Genomic DNA, 24,099 nt, shown 5'->3' with positions numbered 1-24,099 from the left:
GGTGGAGGCATGTTGGGGGCAGCGAGGGGCCCTCAGCATGCACCCGGTAACCTTTGTGCTGGTCCCTTGCAGAGTTTCGGGAGACCCGAGCAGCGCAGGATTTCTTTGCCACTTGCCGGAGCCCCAAATTGTGCTGTGAGCTGACGCTGCAGGTGAGCATTCCTCAACGAGGTCCGTGTGTCTCCCTCTCCCTGACCAGATGTGGACTGGGAGAAGCCCTGTGTCTGGCTTCCCCAGGTGGTGCCAGTAAATTGTTCAGCGCTTGGAGACCCCACTGCCTCATGTGCTTGTCCGGGTCTTCCATGGGGAGCGGTCCCAGCCCCTCACTGACACTGCCACTTCTCCTCTGCAGCCACTCAGACGATTCCCCTTGGATGCTGCCATCATCTTCTCTGACATCTTGGTGGTGCCCCAGGTGAGAGCCATGGCCAATGCCATGGGGAGCAGCTGCTGGGAACAGGGCAGAGTTCAGGGATGCCTCATTCCTGCTTCTTCCGTTCTCCCCTGTCCCCAGGCGCTGGGCATGGAGGTTGTCATGGTCCCCGGCAAGGGACCCACTTTCACAGAGCCCCTGAAAGAGGTGGAGGATCTGCTGAAACTGCGACAGAAGGTGGACGTGACCGCAGAGCTAGGTTATGTCTTCCAGGCCATCACGCTGACACGACACAGCCTGGAGGGCAGGGTGCCCCTCATCGGCTTCTCAGGGGCACCGGTAAGTGATGTGGCTCCTCCGTGTGGGTTTCCTTGCTGGGCTCCTTTGTCCTGCTGGGGTAACACCAGCCATGACATCTCTGGATGTGGGTGCTACAGGGCCGTGTAAGTGGGGGACATTCAATGCAGGAGCAGCTGTGCCTCAGGCTCTGGGGTGCTCACAGGTCCTACCTTCAGCACTGCGACTGGTGCCTCATGTCTTCTTTCATCTCCCTCCTCACTTCTCTCCTGCCCGCAGTGGACACTCATGTCCTACATGATTGAAGGTGGCGGCTCCTCTACAATGGCCAAGGCCAAGAGCTGGCTCTACCGGCACCCCGAGGCGAGCCACCAGCTGCTGCGGCTGCTGGCCGATGTCATCACTGACTACCTGGTGGGGCAGGTGGCTGCTGGAGCGCAGGTGTGTCCTGGGGCATGGGGGCAGGGCCAGGCAGGAAGGCAGGGACTGGGGACAGGGAGCAGAGAGGGTTTAGCTTCTGATAGGAGGAGGAGGGACTGTGGTGTTGCTCTCCCAGCCCAATGGGAACGTAGTTGAGTTGCCATCCCTGGAGGTATTTGAAAGATGTAGTTGTGGCACCTGGGGATATGTGGTGGGTTTGGCAGTGCTGGGTTAACTATTGGACTTGGATGATTTTAAAGGTCTTTTCTGACCTAAATGACTCCATGTCCCTGGCAGGCGCTCCAGCTGTTTGAGTCCCATGCAGGGCACCTGGGCCCAGAGCAATTTCAGGACTTTGCCCTGCCGTACATCCGAGACATCGCCCAGGCTGTCAAGAGCAAGCTGAAGGAGGAGGCGCTGCCCCTGGTGCCCATGGTGAGTCGGGGCTGCCTGGAGTGACCCTGGCACCTGGGGGCTGCTGGAGAGGGGTGCATCCCCTGGTACCTGCTTGCCCCAGTTTGGCCCGTGGAGAGGGGCCTGACCCATAGCAGAGGTACTGCCCATCTCCTCCCTCCCCAGATCATCTTTGCGAAGGACGCGCACTACGCGCTGCGTGACCTGGCCCATGCTGGGTACGAGGTGGTCGGTCTCGACTGGACCATCCGGCCCCAGGAAGCTCGGTAAGAGTCTGACAGCATTCAGGTGCTCTTCTGCCCTAAGCCATCCCAGGCCCGGACATGGCTGCTCCAGAGGTGGAGGTAGTTGGGCCACCATGCTACAGCAACCAAGGGCTGCACTGAGGGGTCCTGGGTGTCTTGCGATGGGGGCTGCAGGCACCTGGCTGCCCTCAGCCTCTGCACCACATGCAACAACTCACAAGCTTCCTCCCTGCTGCAGTGCACAGACAGGGAAAGATGTCACCCTGCAAGGGAACCTGGATCCTTGTGCTCTCTACGCACCCAAGGTGAGCCATTGGCCATTTTCAGCAACCGGGGCTAGTTCCAGCCTGTGTTAAAGGCTCAATCCTCCTGGCTCAATTTCCCCACCTGCAGTTCTGGCTTGTGTCCCAGAAGTCCCTTAGGCTGGCTGGGAACTGGAAGGTGGGAAATACCCTGGGATGGATGGGACTGACATATCATTTCCCACCGTGCCTACAGGAGAAGATTGGCGAGCTGGTGAAGAAGATGCTGGAGGCTTTTGGGACCCAACGCTACATCGCCAACCTGGGCCACGGCCTCTACCCTGACATGAACCCTGAACACGTGGGTGCCTTTGTGGAGGCCGTGCACGCTCATTCCCGTCACATCAACAAGCACAGCTGAGCCTGGGGCCTTGGGGATAGAACTCTGGTTTGGGCACAGTCACCCCAAGTAGTGTGTTGTCACAGGGCTTGCTCCAGGCTGGGCTGCAGCATTAAACCAGCACCTTTTCCGCAGCAGCCGTGTGGCTCTGGCTGGGGGGAGAGGGAACTGGATGGCCCTGAAGGACATGAGCCGTTCTGGCAGGCAGCTAGAGGGGCACGTGGGGACAGGAGGAGCCCCTGAGCCCCATCCTGTTGGTCAGAATGGGGAAACAGGGGTGCCAGCACAGTGAGGGAGCTGCCTCTCCTTGCCAGGCTGCACAGTGTCTGTGCTTGCAGGAAAGGATGTGAGCCCAGAGCACAACAGGCATCTCCTGGCTCTATGGATGCACTCAGCTCTGCTAGGGGAGGTGGGCTGCCTGAGGCTGGCAGGGTCACAGCCTGGGAGCTGGGGGTTCACAGCATGGGCAGTGCCAAAGTCCTGCTCAGGTGGCAATAGGCAACATGACATCAACCCAGGGCAGTCCCGAGGGGGTGGGAGACACAGAAGTACTCACCTGGGGGACAACCAGCACCACCAGCACCCTGCCACACTGATTGGGATGGCAGCAGACGCACCATGGCCCTCATACCACCATCACCCTCCTCCAGCTCCGAGTCTCTTTGCAACCATCCCATCAGTCCTGGAGTTCTCCCCCATGCACACCTCCTTATCTCCCTCTGATTCTCAGAGGCAAGCTTGCCTGGGGCTCAGCAAACCCTGCAGAAAGCAACCCAGGAACCCGGAGTTATGACTCTCTGCCACCCCATCCCACACTGCAGCACACTCACTGCGGTCCAGGCTGGCTACAGGATGGATCGAGACGTGGGTGTCAACACTGCTGTAGCTGGCACGGACAGGGTAGCGCCTTCAGCATGGGCAGGGACCTGCTAACACCGTGCACGTCAGGGAACCGCAGCCAGGACACCTTGCCCCGGCTCCATCCCCCCACAGGAGCTGGGTACCACAGGGAGCGGCGACACTGCCTCCTCCCCGGGGCTCTGCCCAGCAAGAGTGGTGACCCCCTGACTTCAGAGAAAGGCAGGAGAGAGACAGGGGGTAACGTTCATCCCTTTTATTATTAAACATCAGATGAAGAGGTCGCACACACACATACACGCACGCACGCAAAAAAAAAAAAAAGGGAAGGAAAAAAGAGAGAAACAGACTGGTTGAAGACCGCTATTTCGGTGGCGACAGAGACCGAGTACAATTGGTTTCCTGGCCGGAGTGCGGACACAAGTCACTTGCCAAAAAATTAAAAGTCAAACCAGACAGCAGATAACTAGCCCACGTTCTCTAACTACAAGTCACCATCCAGACCGGCCCTGGTTCCCCCAGCCCTCCCAACCCGCTGGCAAAGAAATGAACCAAAACCGAAGAGCCACCGGCCCAGGGCTGGAGTCTGCCCTTGGTGCGGGGTAAGCCGGGAAGGGCCGAGCGTTGGCTGCACCACGGAGCTGGAAAGCAGAACGGTGCGGGGAGGTGACGTGGCTGCACCTGCCTCCTCCCTCCCCAGGAGCCAGGCGGCCCTGGTGCCCAGCCAGGCACCTCACACCCTGCACCCGCCAGGAGACCGCTGCGTGCGAGGCGATGGGCTCACGTCCTCCAGCGCCAGCTCCACGTGTGTCCGAGCGAGCATCGCCCCGAGTCCCTTCCTTCGCTGTCCTCCAGCGCTGGGCTGCTGCTCCTCCTTCCATCCGTCCGTCCGCCTGTCCCAGGGCTGTGAGTCGAGCAGATGTTCGCCTCCCCCCACACCCTTCTTGCTGCTGACAATGCCATGGGAACCTGAGAATCGTTCGCGTGCCTCCTCCTCTTTTTGTCTGTGGTTTTGTGTAGTTTTTTTAAATAATAGTTATAATAATAATAACAATAATAATAATAATAGCAATAATAAAAATAATCGCCCCAGCCCACAACAATTTCAAGTATCCCCCAAATAAAAGACAGAATTATAAATAATTATAACTTTACAATTTAATAATTGACACATATACTATAGTATTTACAGTATCATAAATGCTTTTTTTTTTTTTTGTGTTACTTTTAGTAAGCAATCCCTGAGAACAGTTACTTTTACTTGTTTTTATTGAAGTATCTTCACAAATAGAGGAGTTTGCATGTCTCGGGCGGGTGGGAGAAGCGCTCTGCAAAGCCATCGCTTTTGGTGACGCATGAGGTTCTAGTGTCGCAGGTTTCTTTGCTCGCTTTTTTTTTCTTTCTTTTTTTTTTTGTTCTTTTTTTTTTTTGTTAAATTCCCCACGTAATTTTAAAGATTTTTTACACTTTGCAACCTTCGTATCCCTCCAGCGACCGCGTCCTTCAGGAAAGAGGTATTAGATTTCCAGGTTAGCTTTTGGTATTGGCAAGGGAGGGCAGGGGGCTGAGTGAACCATCCTTTTTCCCTGTGGTTGCCTTTTGGTTTGTGCCCAAGGAATCTCTGGATCCTCTCAGTGTGTGAAATGGTTAAATCCAAGAAAGAATAACATTTAAAAAAAAAAAAAAAAAAAGAAAGAAAACAAAAAAAAAAGAAACAGAAGACCAGAACAGAGCAGCCTCTGCCGATGGGGGGAAGGTGATCTCCACTTTCCTTCCTTCTTCTCTCCCGAGTCCCCATGCTGCGGGCGGACCCTGCCAGTGAGCACGGCAGGAGCCGGGGCTCACCCAAACCGTTCCCGCACCAGCAGCATCAGTTTTTTCTTGCCTTTGTAGATTTGTTTGAGATTGTCAATGAACTGGGCGAACTGTATGTGCCCGTCCTGCGCCAGGAGGAAGGTCTCCCTGGCCTTGCTGAGGAACTCGATGAACTCCCCGTAGTGCCGCGGGCTGATGTGGGTGAGCCGGGAGTGGGTGGTGTTGATGTAGGCGCTTATCGTCGCGTCCAGCAGCTGTCGCAGGGGGGCTTTGTCGGTGGACATCAGCTTCCCCGAGTTCCTGCGGCCAGGGATGCCGGCCAGCCCTGGGGCCGTCATGGTGCAGCGGCGAAGGATGTCCGAGAGCACCGTGGCACAGTGCACGCTCTTCACCACCAGCGGGATGATGGCCGCCAGCTCGTTTTTGCCCAGAGAGTGGCTCAAGGCGCAGGCCCAGAGCACGTCGTTGATGGCCGGGTGCGTGTCCTGGTTGTAGGCCAGGTTGAGATGCGTCATGGCCAACGAGGCCAGTTTGAAGGCCCGGAGCGGGTAGCCCCGGTGCTCCATGTAGCGGGCAATGGTGAAGAGCTGGGTGTAGGTCATGCCGGTGGAGGCGGCGTCGATGACGATCTGGTAGGCAGTCTCGAAGGCAATGTGGTCCTTCTCGCAGAGGGTCAGGGCGGACAGGGCGCAGTTCTGGGGGTCCTTCATGGCACACTGCAGGGCCAGGGTGCGGGCGCAGCTGGCCAGCTCTTCCCGCTGTGGGTAGTCCAGGCTCAGGCGCAGGATGGTGTTGTGGGACATCACTGTGGCTGCCACGATGCTGGTGGCTTCCGTGGGAGTGAACAGGGAGTACCAGCTCTGCAGGATGCTCACCAGGGCCCTCACCCCTGCAAAAAAACACCGTGGTCACAGCACATCCCTGGAGCCTGGCTCAGTTCACAGGGCTCCTCTGAGACCTGGAGACAGGGTAAAGCCAGCCCACAGCAGTGCTGAGCTGCTGCCCCTGCCCCAACAGGGACAGGGCAGAGAGGGACAGGCAGAGGCTGCCCTGTGCTGCCATGCTGCAGGGCACAGCGAGCACTGCTGGCCTGGGCCACATACAGGGGACCCATCCCAGTCCCAAACCCAGCCACTGCTGCAGCCCCAGCCCTGCCAGCTGGTGCTCTGAGGTGCACTCAGTTACCCACGAAGAAATGGGAGACCCAGGAGAACTCAAGACACCCAGAACTACAAATGACCCTAGGATTCCCATGCCCAACCCCACTCCCACCACATGCAGGCCAAATCCCCCCAGCACAGTGAGGCACTCACCCACTTCGGTAGCACATGTCACCAGCCACCTCACCATCTCCCGCCGCCGCCAGTTGAGGGTGGACAGGGTCATCCGCATCACCTGTGAGGCAAACTTGGGGTGAGCAGCTGCCCCACAGGGCTCCAGTGAGGCCACCCAACAGAGTGGTGCTCCTCAAAAATTCCTCTGGTCCAGCTGGCTACCAGCTCCCTGGTACTGCCTCACCTCCACTCAAACCACAGCGAGCACAGGGGCTTCCCAGGGCTGAGCTCCCCTGCTCAGAACCATGCAGGGATCAATTTACTCATTCCACGGGGGACACCCTGCTTGGTGGAAGACCTTCACCAGTGTTGCTGCCACAGCACGTGGGGCAGAAGGGCCACCAGCATCCCCAGCACTATCCCGTACCTGGAGCCCCAGTTCCAGCGCCACATTGAGCAGCGTTGTGTCAGAGTTGCTGTCAGCTGGCGTGGCGATCTTGAATGCATCCTGAGCCAGCTTGAAGATCAAGGAGGAGGAGTGGATGTTCTTCTGGATGGCCTCCAGCACTGTGCGTAGGCGCAGCATGTCCCCTGTGTGCAGGGAAGAATGGTCAGATGGCTCAGCCTCCCTCCACCTTGCCATCAAGCCCCATCTCCTGCCTGCACCATGTGAACAGTCCCTTCAGCTTGCCAGCCCCTCTGGACACACAAGGATGCTGGATCTGGCCCTGCAGTCCAACCGTCCAAAATGGAGCATCCTCCCTAGGAGGTGACACATCCTACAGCATCCATCCTCACTCAAGTTCATCCTCTCATGGAGACAACAAACAACCCTGAGTGATTCCAGACATGTCCTGGAGCTTAAGCAGACATCTCCAGGCACCCGGATGTTCCACTCTGTCCTCAAGTTTGACAGCTGTACAGCTGCCTCTTCCCAGGAAAGGAGGGGTTTGGGGAGATGTCCAGTACTGAACAGCTGCAGAAAGGTCAGTCTTCATTCAGGAACATTAAAAAGAAGAAGAAAAGCTGTTTGCTGCACACATACTGTCTTGCCTAGTAAGTCCCTTCCCTCTGCAGGGCAGGGCTGGGGTCACCCAGACTCACTGCACCTTGCTCCTGCAAGCAACTCTTGCAACCAAGGAAGGCTGAGCTACCCCCAAAGAAGGGGGTTCATGGCACAACACCCAGTGGTGCTGTGGGTCTCCTGCCATAGGAGGTCGTGGGTGCTAGAAGGATACGTGATGGCACTGGGAGATAGGGCAGGATCTTGGAAGAGGAACCCATCGAGGCACATTAATATCATGATCCTGCATCTAAGCTTGGGAAATCCCATGTGGGACACACAGGGTGGGGAGAGGGACCTTCGGGGTGTGTGCAGAGCAGAGGTGCCAGCGTGCCACATCAGGTCTCTCTGCTTTGTTCGAGCTTCATGTTTCTACTCCCAGTGTCGCAGACTGAGCAGATGAACCTCATGCAAAGACAACCAGCAGTTTCTCACAGCAGTGTGAAAAACCCAGCGCTGCACCTGGACACGCGGAGACATCTCGGGTGACTCAGAGCTAAAGATATCGCCTGCCGCCCACCGCAGCCGCTCACACCGCCACCAAAATCCAAACCTCCCTAAAATGGCTCATGGGGGCGCAGGCAAGAGGGGCTGTGAGGACACAGGATCACATCAGGACATGCTGCAGCAGGGGAACACCTGAGGAAGGGGACGGTGGGAAAAACAGATGCAATCCAACGACTCCATGCCCCTCATCCCATTAGGCACTGGAAGGGAGAAAAAATCTAAAGGATAAGCCAGGTACCAGCTCTCCATCAGAGCACTGCAAGTCAGGGGCAGGACACCATCAGCCCCGGAAAAGCAGCCTAGAGGAGGAGGCTGGAAGGAGAGAAGAGGCTGCCAAGGCAACGAGGCTGAAACTTTCTGACAGCTCGTTTTCCTTCTGTCTCATTGGGAAAAACCTTCCTCATCAGGCTGGCAGTACCAGGACAACAGCAGGCAGTGGTAATTGTTCGGCCCACCGACCCTCATGAGACACAAGGCATCCTTGTGGGGTTGGTTTCTCATCAGAGGGATGTTTAATGAAAAGCCTGTGCTCGCCTTCATCACTGTGCCTGGCAGGAACTGAAGAGGCCTAAGGGACCAGTGAGGAGGTGTTTCACAGGCCTCCTGTGGCTGGGACCAAAGTGTCCCACCCAGCACGGCTGATCCCATCTTCAGCCCTGACAAAAGCCACTTGTGGTTTGGTGCACAGGGAGGTCTTCTCTAACAGCCTGTGCAGGATCATTACCACATGACAGGAAGTGACAAAGCAGAGGTCAAAGGATAAGCAGCTTCAAACTAAACCATGGCATGAACCCACAACATGCCTGGCAGGGCTCACTAGCCTGGCAGCTGACTGTGCTGCAGGGCAGGCACGGTCCTGCATCACCCAAGGGCAGTACCCAGGACACACAGCATTGTGGTTGGCATCCCTGCAGGCTTGCCTGCACCTCCTGGGAAACTCCCATCCTGCCCTGCTGGATCACGAGCCCTTTGGGACAAGAACCCCACAGACTCTGCTGGGCTGCTCCAAGGCCAGTTCACCACACCTTGCCCATAGCAGGCTGCCAGTGGGGCACCCAGCCGGTCATTGCCAGTGCTCAAGGGAGCAGAAGCAAGAGCTCACCCTCTTTTCTCCAGAAAAAACCCTTCGATGCTTTTGTGCAGCATCATCCCACCAACTCTGCCCCAGAGCTGCCCTGACACCAACCTTTGGCTGCCGTGAGCATGGTGGAGGCCAGCTCGCACTGCTGCGACTCCAGGTGCCCCAGGGTGAACCAGCGTGGGTACCTGCTGGGTACCACCGACACCAGGTGGTGGGGGTGAGTCACATCACCAGACGGTGCTGTGGTCTCCAGGACAGGTAACCTGAAGGGCAAACAGGAGAAGGGAAACATCAGACCCCAAACCAGCCCCATCTTCACCCCCTGTCCCCTGCTGCCAGGGCGAGGCAGGGGCTGCCTGGAGGCAGCTGCCTGCAGCGACGCCTTTGAACGCATCCTGCTGCCGTGCACATGCGGGGCTCCCCAGGCTGTGTGCTCAACACATGGGCACGGGGATCAATCTCAGACCGACTTGAAAGGAGGAGAACGATCCGTGAAGTGATTTATAAACTTGCAATGGAAAGCACAGACCTCAGAAAAAAAAAAAAAAAAAGGAAAAGAAGTAAAATCCCTCCTCCCTTCCCGCTCCTTTCATGTCAGAGCAACCAGCAGAACTCCTGACTGTATCATCTGGTTCTTCTTAAGACGCTTGGTTATGATCAGAAGCAGTGGCACGTTTCCCCAGGGCCTCCGCAGTCGGGTTAGGTTACCTGCTTTTGAGGGGATAGCCAAAAGCCTGGAAAGCCCAGGGGAGAAGCAAGCCTAAGAAAGGGGAGCAGTAGTCTCATGTCACCAGCCGTGGTGACAAATACATGTTAGCTTTTAAACCCCTGAGTTGGTGCTCCTGTCACTAACTTGATGGCTTAGCTGAGGCATGTAGGAGGGAAACTGCCCTCCTAAACACGGAAAGCATCCAACTGTCTCTGCTCTCCTCACTTGCAGGCTTGAGGTAACCACAGGGCAGCAGAAGCCCAACCTTTCCAGCCCAGTCAGAGGCCCTCCACTGCTTATTAGCTCTGGTTGTCCTCCTGAGCAGCTCTTCTCAGGACAGGGATTTCAAACTTTCCCCCTGTGTTGGGGAGAGATGACCCATTTCACTGAGGAAATGCTGCAAGGAAATAATGCTCTGGGGCAGGACTTTCAATGATGTGAGAGGGAGAGAGCACTGGGATGCTCTAGGGTTGACACTCCTTCAAGCATTGACTTGTTTGGGAAATTCCAGCTTTTTCAAGACCCATCCAGGCCCTGTCAAAACAGTGCAGTACACAGGCTGATGTCTGAAGTCTGTCATGCACCACGAAGGGAGATAGGGCAGCTCTCAGCATCAGCTGTGTCCCCAGTCCCAGAGACAGAGATGGGATTTAATGGAGAACAGAGTGCAACTGTGTTCTCCACCTGGCTCTGCGACATCCTGGAGCCCAGGGCAAATCATCCACCCATCTGTGCCAGGATAACAGCCCTTTTTGCAGGCAGGGAGGGCTGCAGGGTGCCCGAGGTCTGGCAGACAGAAGGCAGATGACAGCTCTGTGAGTGCCTGGGACCTGCTCTGGCAGAGGATGCCTGTCACAGGGACAGGCAGGTGGTGGTCCAGGCTGGGGTAAGGGGCTGAGGTGGAGAGCTGGACCAGCAGACATTACTGGACCCATGCAAATATTACAGATGTGGCTTATAAACCAGGAATCACCCAAAGGGAGAGCAGGAAGCTTTTTGCACTGCTGCTGTGCCCAGGTGGCCCTACACACTGCACAAGATCCCAAGGATGGCAAGCTCCAAGCCTGTCTCCACTCCCATCCCTGCTCTGAAGTTGCAAAGCATCCCAGCTTCCCACTGAGCCCAGGAGAGAGGCAAAAAGGGAGGCAGAGACAGAATTAAACATGCACCAACCTCATGGCCCGCAAAGCCAGCTTGTATGCCAGATCTGCATCGTGGGGCAGCAGGGCAGAGAACAGGTATTTGGCAAAGGTGTGCATGGGGACACTCTCACGGTGGATGACTTCTCCCAAGCCGCTGAAGGGACCACCTAGGCAGAAGCAGAGCCCATCAGCCATAATTAGCACAGCAGGATCTGTGGCTGGGGTTTGCACCACCCCAAAGCTCTCAGGATCTGCTGCCCTGGCACGTTACTCAAGTTAGATCCAGGGCTGCTCTTTCCTTCTCTAAAGAAACCTTTCAGGTCAAAAAGCCTCAGAAACTGAGGTGCTTAGCACCCTTCTCTGTATTGCTTCGGAGTTGGTCTTTTCCCAGGGGTGCCAGCAAATCCTTGCTTTGCCAGGCGATGGGGCAGAGCAGCCATCCTACAGGCTCTGCACCACACCCACAGAGGAAGAAGCCAGGATGGGATCAGACAGGCGTAAACTTTGGAAAGGGCACCCCAGAGATGTTACCAACATTCAGCTAAGACACAGAAGTCAGGTAGATGAGCTGAGCCCCCACCTTCCAGAAGCAAGATGCACTGCTTCCGCAGGGTCTGCACCAGCACCGGGTCCAGCTCCAGGTCCTGCAGCCGAGCAATGATCTGCTCCTCATTGCGGCACACCTTGTCCTGGGCATAGAGACCTTCAGGCATCACTCTCTGCTGACCCATCCCCATCAGAGCCACCTCTAAGGCCAGGGACAGGTAGGACTCGCCACTGTCTTGGCTGCCGGTCACGACGGGCACATGTTGATACACGGGGGGTTTGGAGTCCCCAGCGTCTGAAAGAAGAGAGAGCAGATGCAGTGTGGTTAGAAGAGTCTTCCAAGGTAGCAGAACCATGCCAGAGAAAAACCTCTCAACTTCAGAAGCAAGACCCACACTACCCCTCCTGCCCACCTTCAGTCACTCAGAGATGATGGATAAAAGCTCCCTGAGGGAGATATGGGCTTCACCCTCCCTTCTGCTGTCACTGCAGGACACCCAAGACACGTTCAACAGGGTGCACAGCTGACACTAGAGCCTTCCCATGGACCAGCACACCTCGCCCCAGCTCTGCTGAGCTCCCCTCCTGCTCTGCTCTGGCTGCAAACCCTGGGGAAACTCAGGGTCACTACCTTCCTTCTCTGCACAGCAGCTGTGCCCTGGCTGCTCCTGCCGAGGCACTGAGGGCAGACTCAAAGCCCAGGTGTCCAGAGCCCCAGACCTGCACCCACCTCAGCCACAGCCACCGGGAAGGGAGCCAGGAGGAGCACTTGGTACCTGAAATTTCAAGGCAGTTTTCCTCTTCTAATCTACAAGCTTCGGTCAGGGTGAGAAAGAGGCAGCCGATGGGGTTCAGAGGGTGGCCTACCCAGCCCTCCAGGTTGGTGATGGTTGTTGCTCCTCGCTGCAGCAGCTCTGCAAAAAATAGAACGGAAAGACGATAAAAGTAAGGAATTTAAAGACAAGTTCTGCACCCGGAGGGGTCTCTGAGACCACAGGCCTTTTTTTCCTCCCACAACCTGGGCATGGTAGTTCACAAGGGCAAGGAGCAGCTCAGAGCAGCCACTAGGCACAGACAACAGAGGGAGCAGGCACACACACACAGAAAGGTGTCCCTGAGGCCACACAAACGACTGCATGCAGCAACATGCTGTGACTTGTTCTCTGTTCCAGGAGGACATGAGGGACTGCAGAATCCCAAGAGAGGGTCTATGAAGTCAGACCTGCAGCTTATGGACTAATTTGCAATGGTAGCCTGAATGTTTTGGAAATACAAGCAGAAATCTCTCTTGAAATGATAAAGAGTTCTGAGAGTCTTAAAAGCTCCATTTTTTGGTGATGTCAAGCTGGCTGAGCTGGCAAGGACCAGGAGTTGCTGACCTTCAGCAGCACTGCAGTAACTGACTCCAGCGCCCTGCAAAAGGAGGAACACTGGGATTGCCTCCTGGTACATTTACTCAGGAAATGCAAGGTGGAGGTAGCACACACAGCCAGTTACTGCTGCTCTGCAGAGAGGCAGCTCCTCTTTAATGCAGGTAGCACTTGCTTGGGCAACCAGACACAGGCAACTGGACACAGGCAACCAGACACAGCGACCGTGGGAGCAAGAACATCCCTACTCCAGCAGCCTGAAGACAGCATGAGGGCAGCTCCATCCTTAGCATGGGCATATCAACTCAGGCTGGCTCAAGCAAATCAGTGAAGTGAGTAATCCCATGCAGTGCTGCCCACCCTCAACCTCTGCCACTCTGAATGGGGCAGCACAACTCTCTTGGAAGCGGAGAAGACTTTCCCAACCAGCTGAGACACCCCAGGCAGGCCTCATGAGACACTTCTCCCATACCTTTCTTCTGATGCTTATATATTTCCAGCTGCCTTTGCTGCTGCAGTCGCAGGGTGTTGATTATGGCAACAGTTAGTCGGAGAGCTTCTCTGGGGTAGCCGTGGGAGCGCAGGGCATCCACCCGGGCACAGGCTGTCGGGACATGTTCTGCAAGGACAAGCACAGGGGCACGGCTGAGCCGGACGAGCACAGACATTTACAGGATGGCACTGATGTGGCATCTTCTTCTCCTGATCTTCCCCACACCCCAGCTAAACTCCTGCTTCCTGTTTTGAATTCACCCCTTTCTCCCTGCTCCTGGAAGGGATGCCTACCAGGAATACTAACGGGACTCCTACCACACTCAGCCCACAGCAGCCACGTCAATACCTAAATCCCCACCTCCGCAAAGCTTATCTAATGGAAGCATTTCCAACACGCCATTGCTGCAATACGACAGCTCCAGCACAGGCTGGTGCAACCCTGCCGCTCATTTCTCCTGAAATCCACACAGCTTATCGTGATTTCTCTCACTGCTGTGCACCCAAACACTTCTTGGTGTCCTGACCAACACCTCCTCCTGCTCTCATGGCACAGGTGATGACACACAGGGTGAGGCTGGGCATCCAGCCCTGCGCTGGGGACACTGGCAGATTTGGGGCGATGCTCTGAACTGCTTCCCTAACAGCTCCATGGAGCGAGCTCTGCAGACACCCCATCTCTTCTGCAGTTCTCCTACCTGGTGTTTTATTATTAGGAACAGTTGCATGGAACCCCCTCCCAGGACTCACAGTTGCTTAGGAATTCATCTGCTCCTGCTGCTTATTGCTCACCTGAAATCACAAGCAACTGTGGAGAGGATTATGACTGGGTGAGAAATTAGCAGGAGCAGATGACATGACATGCTGCATAACAAGCAGCAAAAATCCCATTTTCTTACAAAATGTCCTACCGAGGGGAGAAAAAAATCCGGGCAAACACAGAAGACATAAAGTTATGGTAGAGGGATAATTTCTATTCCTGGGAGAGCTCCAAAAGCTCGGGAAATGCAGACAACCACCTCTACACATGGGGTTTCCACATCCCAAAGGTCACCCACAAGGAATACGTGAGGAAGAGGCTGTCGGAACAAACACATCTGTAAAAGAGCTTCTTGTTGCTCCCTCTATTCATTTGCTAAATGGATGAAATATTCATCTTCTCGCTGAATTCATCACTGGAAATTGCTGACAAATCACACTCTTCTCCCAGCACTGAGTCCCTGAAAGGGTGCCAAGAAAGCAAAAGCGCAAAATCCAAAAATCATGGCAAATACATCAGAAAAATAACATGCACCAACCAGCTGGACTGGAGGGCTCAACAGAACCCACATTAGGCTAGGGACAGGGGAGCTGTGTCCATCACATCCCTTCTAGATAGAGCCCATGGATGCACTAACCCACCAATGCTGCCTGTGGCTGCACAGGGAAGAGACCTTCTGCCTGCAGCTGCCCAAAACTCTTCCCAGTGTAGAAATATCCTCTCCTGCTCCAGCTAAGATGTACCAGCAGCCTTCACATGGGCCCTTCCCTGGCATTAATAGCAACTTAGTGTCTGCTGCTCCAGAAACCACCTCTTCTAGACGACTTTAAATATTCCCTTCCCATTTGGCTGGGTGGTGGCAGACCCCAGCTCCCAGAGTGTACAGCAGTGCAGTGGTGGGCTTTGACCTGTTCCATGTCCATATATTCACCTCTTGGGCTGTAGGGGATGAGTCATCCCCTCTCCTGGAGGAGGTGGGGGCTTGTGTCTCCCATTTTGGGATCTGCCTCACGGCTGACAGCCCCTCAAGCCCTTCATCTCATTGTTCTCATCCCAGACTTGGAGCTGTCGAGGATCTGCAGATCTGCCCAAGGTCACGACTTTGCAGTAGAGAACTCCTGTGGCATGAGGTACGTGGGCTAAAAGTCTACAACACAGGAGGGTACTGGGCTTGCCTGGCCCCACATGCCTTAAGCTCACACAAGGCTTAATTGTACCACCTGCTCATTGCCTTTAAGGGAAGAGTATCAAGGTGAGAGCAGGGAAGAAAACATCCTGAGTATACAGCTGTGCTCAGCAGCCAACTTTCAAGGGACTTTAAGTGTCCAGTCCCCCTGTACTGAAAACAGTGAGAACTTGCACTGGGGACAGCTAAACACTGTCAGGATGAAAGAAGACATGATAAGCTTGGTCCAAGCTGCCCAAGAGGAACCCAGACTGTAAAGACATGGGGATTGCTCTAAGAACTGTGGCTGGGCATGAAATTCCTCTGCTTGCCCCACTCCTGAGGCTAAGGGCAGGGCAGCAATTACAGTCTAGGATGCAGAAGCTTGCAAGGACCCCGGACAGCCTCGGGTGGCTCTTCTCCACTAGCAGCCTTCCCCACAGAGGCCACGTAAGGGGTGCTGGTTTGGATGCTCCCCCAGCCACAGTGGCTGTCCCTGGGAGTTGAAGAGGAGGCTCTCGCCCTCCCGCTGGTAGGAGGGGGACACGTAGAAGTCACTGCTGATGATGCGCTGCAGGTGGCTGTCCTGCCAGTGGAGGTCACAGCCCTCGATCGCCCGCGTGAACACGGTTCGTCTGGGCCTGGCCAGCGAGTCTGCAAAGAGAAAAACCATCAGGGCCCTGCTGGGGCAGGGGTAGCCTGTTCCTCCTCCCAGACGTGACCTCCCTGGACAGAGCTCTGCCTTTACAATGAGAGCAAAGCCCCATTTGGTCCCACCCCAGGGGCCCACACCATTTCTGAGATGGACACGGGGCTCTGGCTCCTGCACTGTGGCAGATTGCCTTTGGATACCTCTCCTGCCCACCCCACCTCTGATGGAGACTAATGTCTCCTTAGACAGCATTGCTAAGTAACTTGCTAGAATAGGTGACTTAGCCAGAGAGGTGAGAAAAGAGGCAGGGGCCACCTGTCTGCTTTCTGACCACAATCCACTGTCACATACAAGGCTGATGCCTTGAAACATGGCAGTGCATTCCCTCCCCTGCGAAGCCCAGCACGCAGGCAGCTGCCCCCGGATCAGGACTGGGCTTCCTCAGCATTACTGCCCTGCAAACACCATGAGCTCTCCTCCTCCTCTCCAACACAAAGTCCTGGCTTCACTGAACCACAGCTTCTTAGATCAGCAGCACCTGAAGTCACGAAGGGAACTACAGGAGCATGTGTCATCAGTCTCTGGGTGACAGGGGTAACCATCACCTTCCAGCAACCTCCAGGGGCTGCGTGAGGGGGTGGGAAGGGAGGAGACACCACTGTCTGAAACCCCACTGCTGCCCTGCAGTGGATGTCTGTGCTCCTCTCCAGAACTGCTCTGTAACTTCATGGGCACTTCTGAAGCTACCAAATGCTGGATGAGCATTTCACTCCATCCAGATGGATCAGACAAGTGGTTTGTCATAAGAAAAAACCTGTCTGGAGTAATCCCACTATCACTTCAGCCACACTGGGTCATAAGGGCCAAACACAGCCCTTATGGCTGCAAAATGGGAAGCCCCAAAGGGGCTGAATGTTAGGTCCTGCAACCCACAAGACAGGCCGAGGTAAATGCATTCAAGGGTGGAAAACAAAAGGCACTGTTCAAAGCTGATCCAGGGAGGCTGGATAAACACGGTCTGGAAAGAATGACAACAAGCAATTAGCCGGAATGCTGCAGGCACCCCAAGGTGGAAAGAAATTAAACAGGTGTTTCTATGTTGAGAACCAAGCCTGCTCACTTTACCAGGAAGGATTTCAGGAATCAGCTGATTCCTGAAAGTTCTTCTTCAGTAATAAAAGAGGCTGGCAACAATCTGCAGCAGTATTTGCATATGTACAAACATGAACCCTGGGACCCCTCCAGGATCTGTGCTGCTTTCAGTCCCCTGCTTGGAGAGGCAGGAGCACTGGGAGAAGGGGACATCCCTGGCATGTGCTTTGGAAACTCCCTGCAGGTCTAAAAAAAGTGACCTGCTCAGCCCCAGTAACTTGCCCTGAATGCTGGAGTGAATCTTTGGGAGAGCTGGGAACACCAGTGTGGAGTCCTGGGGCTGGTGCAGGACATAGAGCAAGGCCAGGTTTAAATTAAGCTGCTCCCTGAGGATGAGCATAGGGAGGCACTGTGGGCAGTGGGGCGTGTGGTCCTGGCCATGGCTGGGGTGGGTTGGCAGGACAGCCACACTCCTGAGCCGCTGCTGAGGGACTAATCCCACCCTGAGGAGTGAAGTTTCCTTCACTGCAGTCCCACTCTCCTCTTCCTACTCTGGCCACACATAATACACCAAAGAGTACTCTAGTGCACTAGACAGAGGCATGCTAAGAGCAGTAACATTCAATTAATGTCTACTTCAAGCAAAAGAAAGGAGAAAACATGCTTAAATTTAAAGGGATCAAATGCTTTGTCAGGGGTTGAGAAAATGTCACAAGGAACAACCCCATAACTACATTGCTCCGTCTGTGCTCTGCACTTGAACTGCGTTAACATTCCTGGCTAATGATTTCCCTATGACCTGAATCACAGCCCTTAAGTGAGGCTCGAGGGCTGGGAAAGGGACTCTGCATCATCTCCAACTCCTCACTCTCACATTACAGCCAGGGCTTCTGAGCTCAGCTCTGCTCCAGTCAAGTGGTACTGGTTTTCTGTATAACCCCACACCCAAACCTGCACAGACCGTAGGGTCTAAACTCCCCCAAAGTTGAGTTGCTTTAAAGTGGTCTCTAATCTGATGCCCCAAACACAAGTGACTTCACCTAATATGCAGTAGAGACAAATATTTCCAAGCGTATATAAAACCAGAGGCAGTAAAGAGAAACATTTTGTGCTCCTATGGCTCCCAGAAACATCACCAGCAGGTGAACTGAGGTCTCTCAACTTTGAGTGAGTTTTGACCTGAACCCAAATCCTTTGGCTATCAGCTGGGTTTCCACCCCCTGCCCGGACTCACCTTGGCTGTGACCGGAGCTCTGCGTAAGCGCGTTAGTGATGTTGGGAAGCTCGTTACCGTAATTGCCATCTTCCAGGGGACAGACGTCCATCTCGCCCCACTTGCGCAGCTGCCGGAGCCAGCAGGATTTCTCTTCCAGCTTGCAGTGAGGGTTTAACACCACACACACCCACAGTGCCCCTAAACAAAGCCAAGAAGTCACGGAGGTGCCACTGCCGTACACGCCGGGCAAAGCTCGGCAGCTGCCATGCTCGCCGTGAGAGCCCGCAAGGTTTCATCGAGGTTCATAAACTCATTTCTGCATAATGCACAGACCCAGGAGGGGGATTTACACAGCTTTTAAATAAGAAGGAAATTAACTCTATCCCAGCTGAAACCAGGACAAAGTAAAACTCCTCCATAATGAAGCTAAATTATAATCTCATGAGATGGGGGACAGTGGGGAGGAGGGAAGGAGAGAGCGGCTGTGTATGAATTTGTGAGTGCTTCTGTCTGCCAGGACAAATCTAGTGTTTGAACTACACATCAAAGCATGCTTAAAAACACCCTGGCAAGCTGCAGAGTCTGTATCTCCAAAGACTAACCTGATTTTGATCCTACCCACGTTCCAAGCGCTTTAAAACCCGCTCTGAATGCTATTTCATCTGCCATTGTTCTTCAGGCCATTTGCATTCAACTATTTAAAAAGGAGATTTGGTGTATTTTCTTTCTTTTTTTTCCCCCTCTTTTTCTTTTTTAATCCCCAGTAGCCCCCAGCCTGTAGAGGAACCAGCAGCGGAACCTCGAGCTTGGCTTGATGTCTTGCAGGCAAGAGCCCTCCCAGGTGTGAGTCCTCTGGATCTCACAAGCAGAGATGCCCACCAGAAGGACACACACGCTGACACCCTCTAGGTCAACCGTGGGACCTCACAGTCCTGATGATGTTGTCTGCTACGTGAGAGGTAAAACCAGGACCAAGGACATCTGTTGTCATTAAGATCCAACTCATCCTTTCATAAAACTGACACTGGTGCTGTGAACTGAGCCTTGCCGACTCTCCTGGGTCACTCACTGCTCTGGTAAGGGCTACAGCAACCTAAATAAGTGCAAAATCATGAATACTCCTCTAGCTAATTGCATTTCTAGCCAAATTTCCCTGCAAGGCTGCCAAGATGCGGCAAGTTCCCTCCCTTGTGCCTGCCCGATGGGGTGGGATGGCTGTGGGCTGGCACAGCTGCAGTGTGAGGTGCCCCCAGGGATGCCCTCAGGCTGAGCAGCTCCTGCTGCTCCTCTCTCTGCCTATGTCAAATCCTGTCATACACATGGGACAGCTCAGCCTCCTGCAGAAACACATTCCCTTGCCTCTCCTCCATGCTGCCAGCATCAACCTGGAGCACCTTCCCTCTCCCAACCCAGCCTGGTGCTCTCCCCCACCTCTCCCCATGACTCCCAGAGCCAAGCTCCTACCCCAAAGTGACAGCCTGTGGCAGGACAACATCACCCAACACGCCTCCACTGCACAACGAGGGGATTCCTCCACGAGCCCAAACCCCCTCCCTCGCTCGCTGTGTTTTGAGCAGTAGCTCCCCAGCTGCACAGCCCTGCCACTGAGCCAAACAGCCCCGAGCGAGGCTGCAGCTCTGACACAGGCAGCCAGAGCAGCCAGTCCCTTTGCCAGGCAACACAAGGCAAAACCAGACTGAGCAGTGATGTCCTGGCCCTGGCCCCACTCTGGCGTCTCTGCTCCTCTGCGTTACAGCTCAGCTTTGGTGGTGCTTTTGGGGTGCACCTCCTCAGACCCATCCTTTGCCAACTTGGGACTTGTGGACATGTTTAGTTAAAAACATTAGTAAGGCGTGGAGGCTGTGCACGTCTGGCTCCTCGGAGCAGTTTGGCTCGGCAGGAGAGACATCACTGCGTCACAACGCAGACGGTAGCAGCAGCATCACATCCAGGAATGGGCATGGGAAAAACAATCGCAGGCACTGAGGACCAGCAAATGTCCAAAGCAGCTCTTTCCTGGTCCAGCTCCATCTGCCTCTCAGCTTCGGGGCTCCCAGGAAACCCCACCAAAACCCCACTCCTTTCTGATGAACACGGGGGATTAAGATTTTTGAGCTGCAACATCAGCGATTAATTAATGCGTAAAAGAGCTACCTCCTTAGGGGCCCATCCTTCCCAGAGTCCATGTCACTCGCTCCCAGGCTCCTGCAGGCTCCACAGGGGATGCGCAGACATGGCATCTTTGAAAAAATCAGGTCTCAGCTCCAGAGAATGAGTCTTCTTTAAGGCTCTGGTTGCTACCCCTCAGCCAAGTGGTGGGTGCCTGCCCACTGCCACTCTGAGGGCACAGAACTCCCCACCCCCTCGGATGGCCATGAGATAAATCCTGCACTTGGCTCCTGGTGTTGGGCATCCCCTTCCCACCAGGGCTCCCGCCTGTTGTCATTGCCCTTCTTCGCCCACTTTGGGGCTGCTTGTGTGAAAAGCAGCCTCCGGCAATTCCAGCTCACGCCTCTGCTGGTGCACAGAGCTTGGCTGACAGGCGGTAACGAGGCTTGGTGCTCCGGCTCCACCGCCCCCAGGAATGGGATGCACCCGTTGGATTTTTGGCTCCCACAGCTCAGCTAATATGCGATCTTCGGAAGCCTCATGACTCTGCTGCCTATTTTTGGGAGCCCTCCGAGGCATCCTTTGCCTGCCAAAACGTTATGCCCCTGGGCTCTCCTGCAGGAGATGCGGTGGGGAGATGGGAGCAAGGAGGGAAGTGGGATTTGCATATGTCTCGGTCATGATAATTATCTGGGAGATAGAATAGAGTGGTTTTCTGAGCCCTATGGTCAAGTGACATCAGCTGACAGCACAAGTGACTCCTGTCCTGAGCCAAAATGCCACGCCGGGTCAGACTCCGTGTCTCTTCATATGCTGCAGAAACCTTCATCTGAACTTTCCAATAGCAGGAGGTTAAGCGGGGAACAAAGCAGCAGATCACGATTAAGCTAAGCCTCTAAACAAAAATGCTTTTTGATGACGGGGCTGGGTGCAGGGACGGGGGGGTCAGAGCCTTCCCAGCCCAGCAGTCCTGGCTGCCGGCCCCGGAGAAGACAGGCGCTCCGATCCCGCGCCCAAGTTTCCAAACCATCAAAGAAATTCTCCCGTTTCCCACAGGGTCGCTCCCCGGCTTAATCTGCTGAAATTCCCCACTGTAAACAAGTGGCCGAGATAAATAAACCCGTCTCCAGGCAGATTAAGGTCAGGCTGCACTTCAGCTGGTTTTTCGTCTATTTTTTGTAATTAGGCTTTAATCGTAAGTACTAATGCGCCAGGGCAAATACTCCCACGCTGCTGAGCTCTCCAGCCAGCAGGTCCTTCCTTTGGCTCCCCAGCAGACGGGGCAATAGATGTTCAGTTGGCAGCACACGCACAAGCAAACGATCCCATTTTTATTTTAATTTTTTTTTTTCTTTTAAACTCCGAAATCCTGCAAAATCCTTTACATTTTCCCCAGCACAAATCCACAATCTTCTTTAAGGCTGATCTTCTTCCAATCCCACGCAAGTCTGTGATGCAGTCTTTGGTAAAATCAATGATTAATTATTAAACACGTGCCCAAAATAATTTCCAAGAGGCCCATTTTTTGCTTCCACGTGATGGAGGACTGCGGTCTGTGCCAGGGCTTCCCATGGCAGCTGGCAACAGGCCTCTCATCCCTCCCTTCAGCAGCAGTGGTAACACCAGCAGCTTTGGCATCCACAGCCCACAGGCAGTCAGACAAGGTGCCTTCACTGCCTGATATGCCCTGGCTACTGTTACCCATCCCAGGGATGGTTTGGGACACCTCTCTCTGTTGCTCAGGTTTGTTACCGGTGAGCTCCACCAACTCACAGCAGCGCTGGTCCCTCCATGCCTCCACCCTTCCTTCAGAGAGATGCTCTGTTCCTACAGCAAACGCTGCCCAAGGTCAAATCCAAAAGGCTTCTGTAAAATAGGGGGAATAATCCCTGCTTTGAGTATAGTCCATGCCCATCCTGTCCTGGAGCCGCTTCTTGGAACATCAACATGTCCTCTACAGGGGCTTCTCTTCAGCGTGGAGATGCCCAGACCCTCCCATGTGACATGCCTATGCCAGGCGAGCTGCTTGCTCTGACGTGTGTTGGCTGGCACCACACTTCCCCTGCTGTCACGTTGATCCAGCCCTGGTAAGGCCCTGATGTTCCCCAGCCACTTTGCCATCTGCCGACGGGGACGTGCTGTCACCTCCTCCCACTGTGCCGACCAAAACTGCGCGCGCCAACCTGGTCCTTGTACGGCTAAGCCGGGACGGAAACCCAACCACTCCCCCCCTGTCTGTGCAGGAAGGGAGGGAGGGCTCTCGGCTTGGATACAGGGTTGGAAATCTGGCCAAATAATCTGTAATTTTGGGCAAATTGCTTCCTGTGTCTAGGCCTGCCCACACCCCCATCCATTCACGTTTCACCAATGCGTTTGCTTTCTTCCATGCGGAAATTCTGGCTTGGTGGACTTGGCCATCTCTCCAGGATCCTTGCTTATCCAACTGTCTAGCTGCAGCATCCCAAAATCCTGGAAATATCTTCTTGGCAAGCAAGCACAGATGAGCTCTCCAGAGCTGGTGTAGTTATTTCCATGCAGGGAACTTCATACAGAAGCGAGTCATCCCATCCCTGCCCAGCCCTTGTCTGCACTATTTGGCCAGGGTCCCCAGCCTCATGACTATATTTGCATTTGCTGGGCACTTGGTAGGAGGGTCTGTGATTTCCAGCTGCAGCTTCAGGTGCTCCAGATCCTGGACCATCCTAATCCTTCTTCCAGTTCTACAAGATTCCTTTGGTCCCAGCCAGTCAGTCCTTGCCCTTGCACAGCATCTCCTACCAGCAGGCTGCAGAGAAGCTCAAACTCACTCATAAAACTATGGCTCAAGTCAAACTATTCACCCAAGATCACAGATGTCCAGGACAGCCCAAAACTGTTGGGTTAACTTCACCACACAACCAACCTCCCCAAGCCCACATCATCTAAATGTTTTGTTCTAATCATATTACAGTGTCAGCCAGCTGAGCCAGTGTCTAAGGTGCTTAGACAGAATTACCCAGAGCTGCATTTCCCTTACAGCCAGGCTCTGTGCCACCCATCCTGCCCCCTTCACCCCGGAAACGCGCACCACAGCAGGCAGAAATCTGTTAGATGTGATGACACTTGAGAACCTGCCTTTCCCCCTCTGGATCATGGTTCCTCCAGAAACAGCACTTGCACATCCAGCTACATCCAGCCCTTAGGGCTCACCAGCCCCCTGTGTCCTGCCTTGCAAAGGCTTTGGGGCAGCACACCAAACACCAGGCTGCTGCAAGCATGGGACTGGCCACACGCTGCACACTCATCGTCCTTGACCCCTTTGCAGGAGAGGGGCTGGTTTAAGGTGTTGAACTGTGTGGTTTGGGCCTGATCCAGCTCTCCCACCAGCATTTCCCCAGCAGGGGATAAAGTAAGCTCCTGGCATCTCTCAGGGTCTCCTCTCCCAGGGAAGAGCCCCAAAGGGCCTCTGGAATGATGTCCATTGGCCCAGCAGCCCAGACAGCCCTGCTGTTCTCTGCAAGGCAGTGGCCCTTACCCAGCTCATCCCAGAGCTGCCGGCACTTCTCTGTTATGCCCGTCCCCTGCTGTCTCCAGAGGGAGAGCCGAGGATCAGCCATGAACTGCTCTGTTATCAGCGTCAGCATCCTGGCCCCGTTGGAGTCCCTCATGCGCAGCATCTCCCGGACCTGGAAAGGACAAAGAGAAGGTCTTCAGTGAGACAAACATGATCCCTCAGAGGTGTTTAAGATACATTGACCTTGCTGGCAAGCCACAGCTCCCTCATCCTGAGGGTCCAGACTGTAAATACATACATGTATATATGTATGTGTGTGTGTGTGCATAACGTTATACATTACAATCCTCATGTAATGGCAGTG

At 54.6% G+C, this 24,099-nt stretch overlaps 2 protein-coding genes across 2 annotated transcripts in view; one reads left to right on the top strand and one right to left on the bottom strand.

Moving 5' to 3' along the window:
- Window positions 1-65: 65 nt before the first annotated feature.
- On the top strand, window positions 66-3,573 carry UROD (uroporphyrinogen decarboxylase; the record flags this gene model as incomplete). The annotated part of the gene is made up of 8 exons (XM_029959656.1): window positions 66-152; window positions 353-415; window positions 515-712; window positions 950-1,111; window positions 1,388-1,525; window positions 1,670-1,770; window positions 1,988-2,054; window positions 2,248-3,573. Coding segments are annotated over 8 exons (981 nt in total), but the record flags the coding sequence as incomplete, so codon positions are not given.
- The window catches only part of ZSWIM5 (zinc finger SWIM-type containing 5), a 30,173-nt gene continuing 9,564 nt past the window's right edge, over window positions 3,491-24,099 (bottom strand). The window contains exons 3-13 of the mRNA XM_018072292.3: window positions 23,757-23,907; window positions 18,152-18,331; window positions 15,651-15,827; window positions 13,229-13,375; window positions 12,163-12,300; window positions 11,421-11,681; window positions 10,872-11,007; window positions 9,095-9,252; window positions 6,766-6,929; window positions 6,378-6,459; window positions 3,491-5,953 (exon numbers count right to left, since the gene is read on the bottom strand). Of these exons, the coding sequence (XP_017927781.2) occupies window positions 5,091-5,953; window positions 6,378-6,459; window positions 6,766-6,929; window positions 9,095-9,252; window positions 10,872-11,007; window positions 11,421-11,681; window positions 12,163-12,300; window positions 13,229-13,375; window positions 15,651-15,827; window positions 18,152-18,331; window positions 23,757-23,907 (2,457 nt within the window). The 3' untranslated portion in view covers window positions 3,491-5,090. The remainder of the gene's footprint in view (window positions 5,954-6,377; window positions 6,460-6,765; window positions 6,930-9,094; window positions 9,253-10,871; window positions 11,008-11,420; window positions 11,682-12,162; window positions 12,301-13,228; window positions 13,376-15,650; window positions 15,828-18,151; window positions 18,332-23,756; window positions 23,908-24,099) is intronic.

This window comes from Manacus vitellinus, unplaced genomic scaffold (genome assembly GCF_001715985.3).
Source record: "Manacus vitellinus isolate BGI_N305 unplaced genomic scaffold, ASM171598v3 scaffold_21_pilon, whole genome shotgun sequence".
Classification (NCBI taxonomy): Eukaryota; Metazoa; Chordata; class Aves; order Passeriformes; family Pipridae; genus Manacus; species Manacus vitellinus.
Note: the sequence above shows the minus strand (reverse complement) of the source record. Positions and strands in the feature narration are given on the sequence as shown.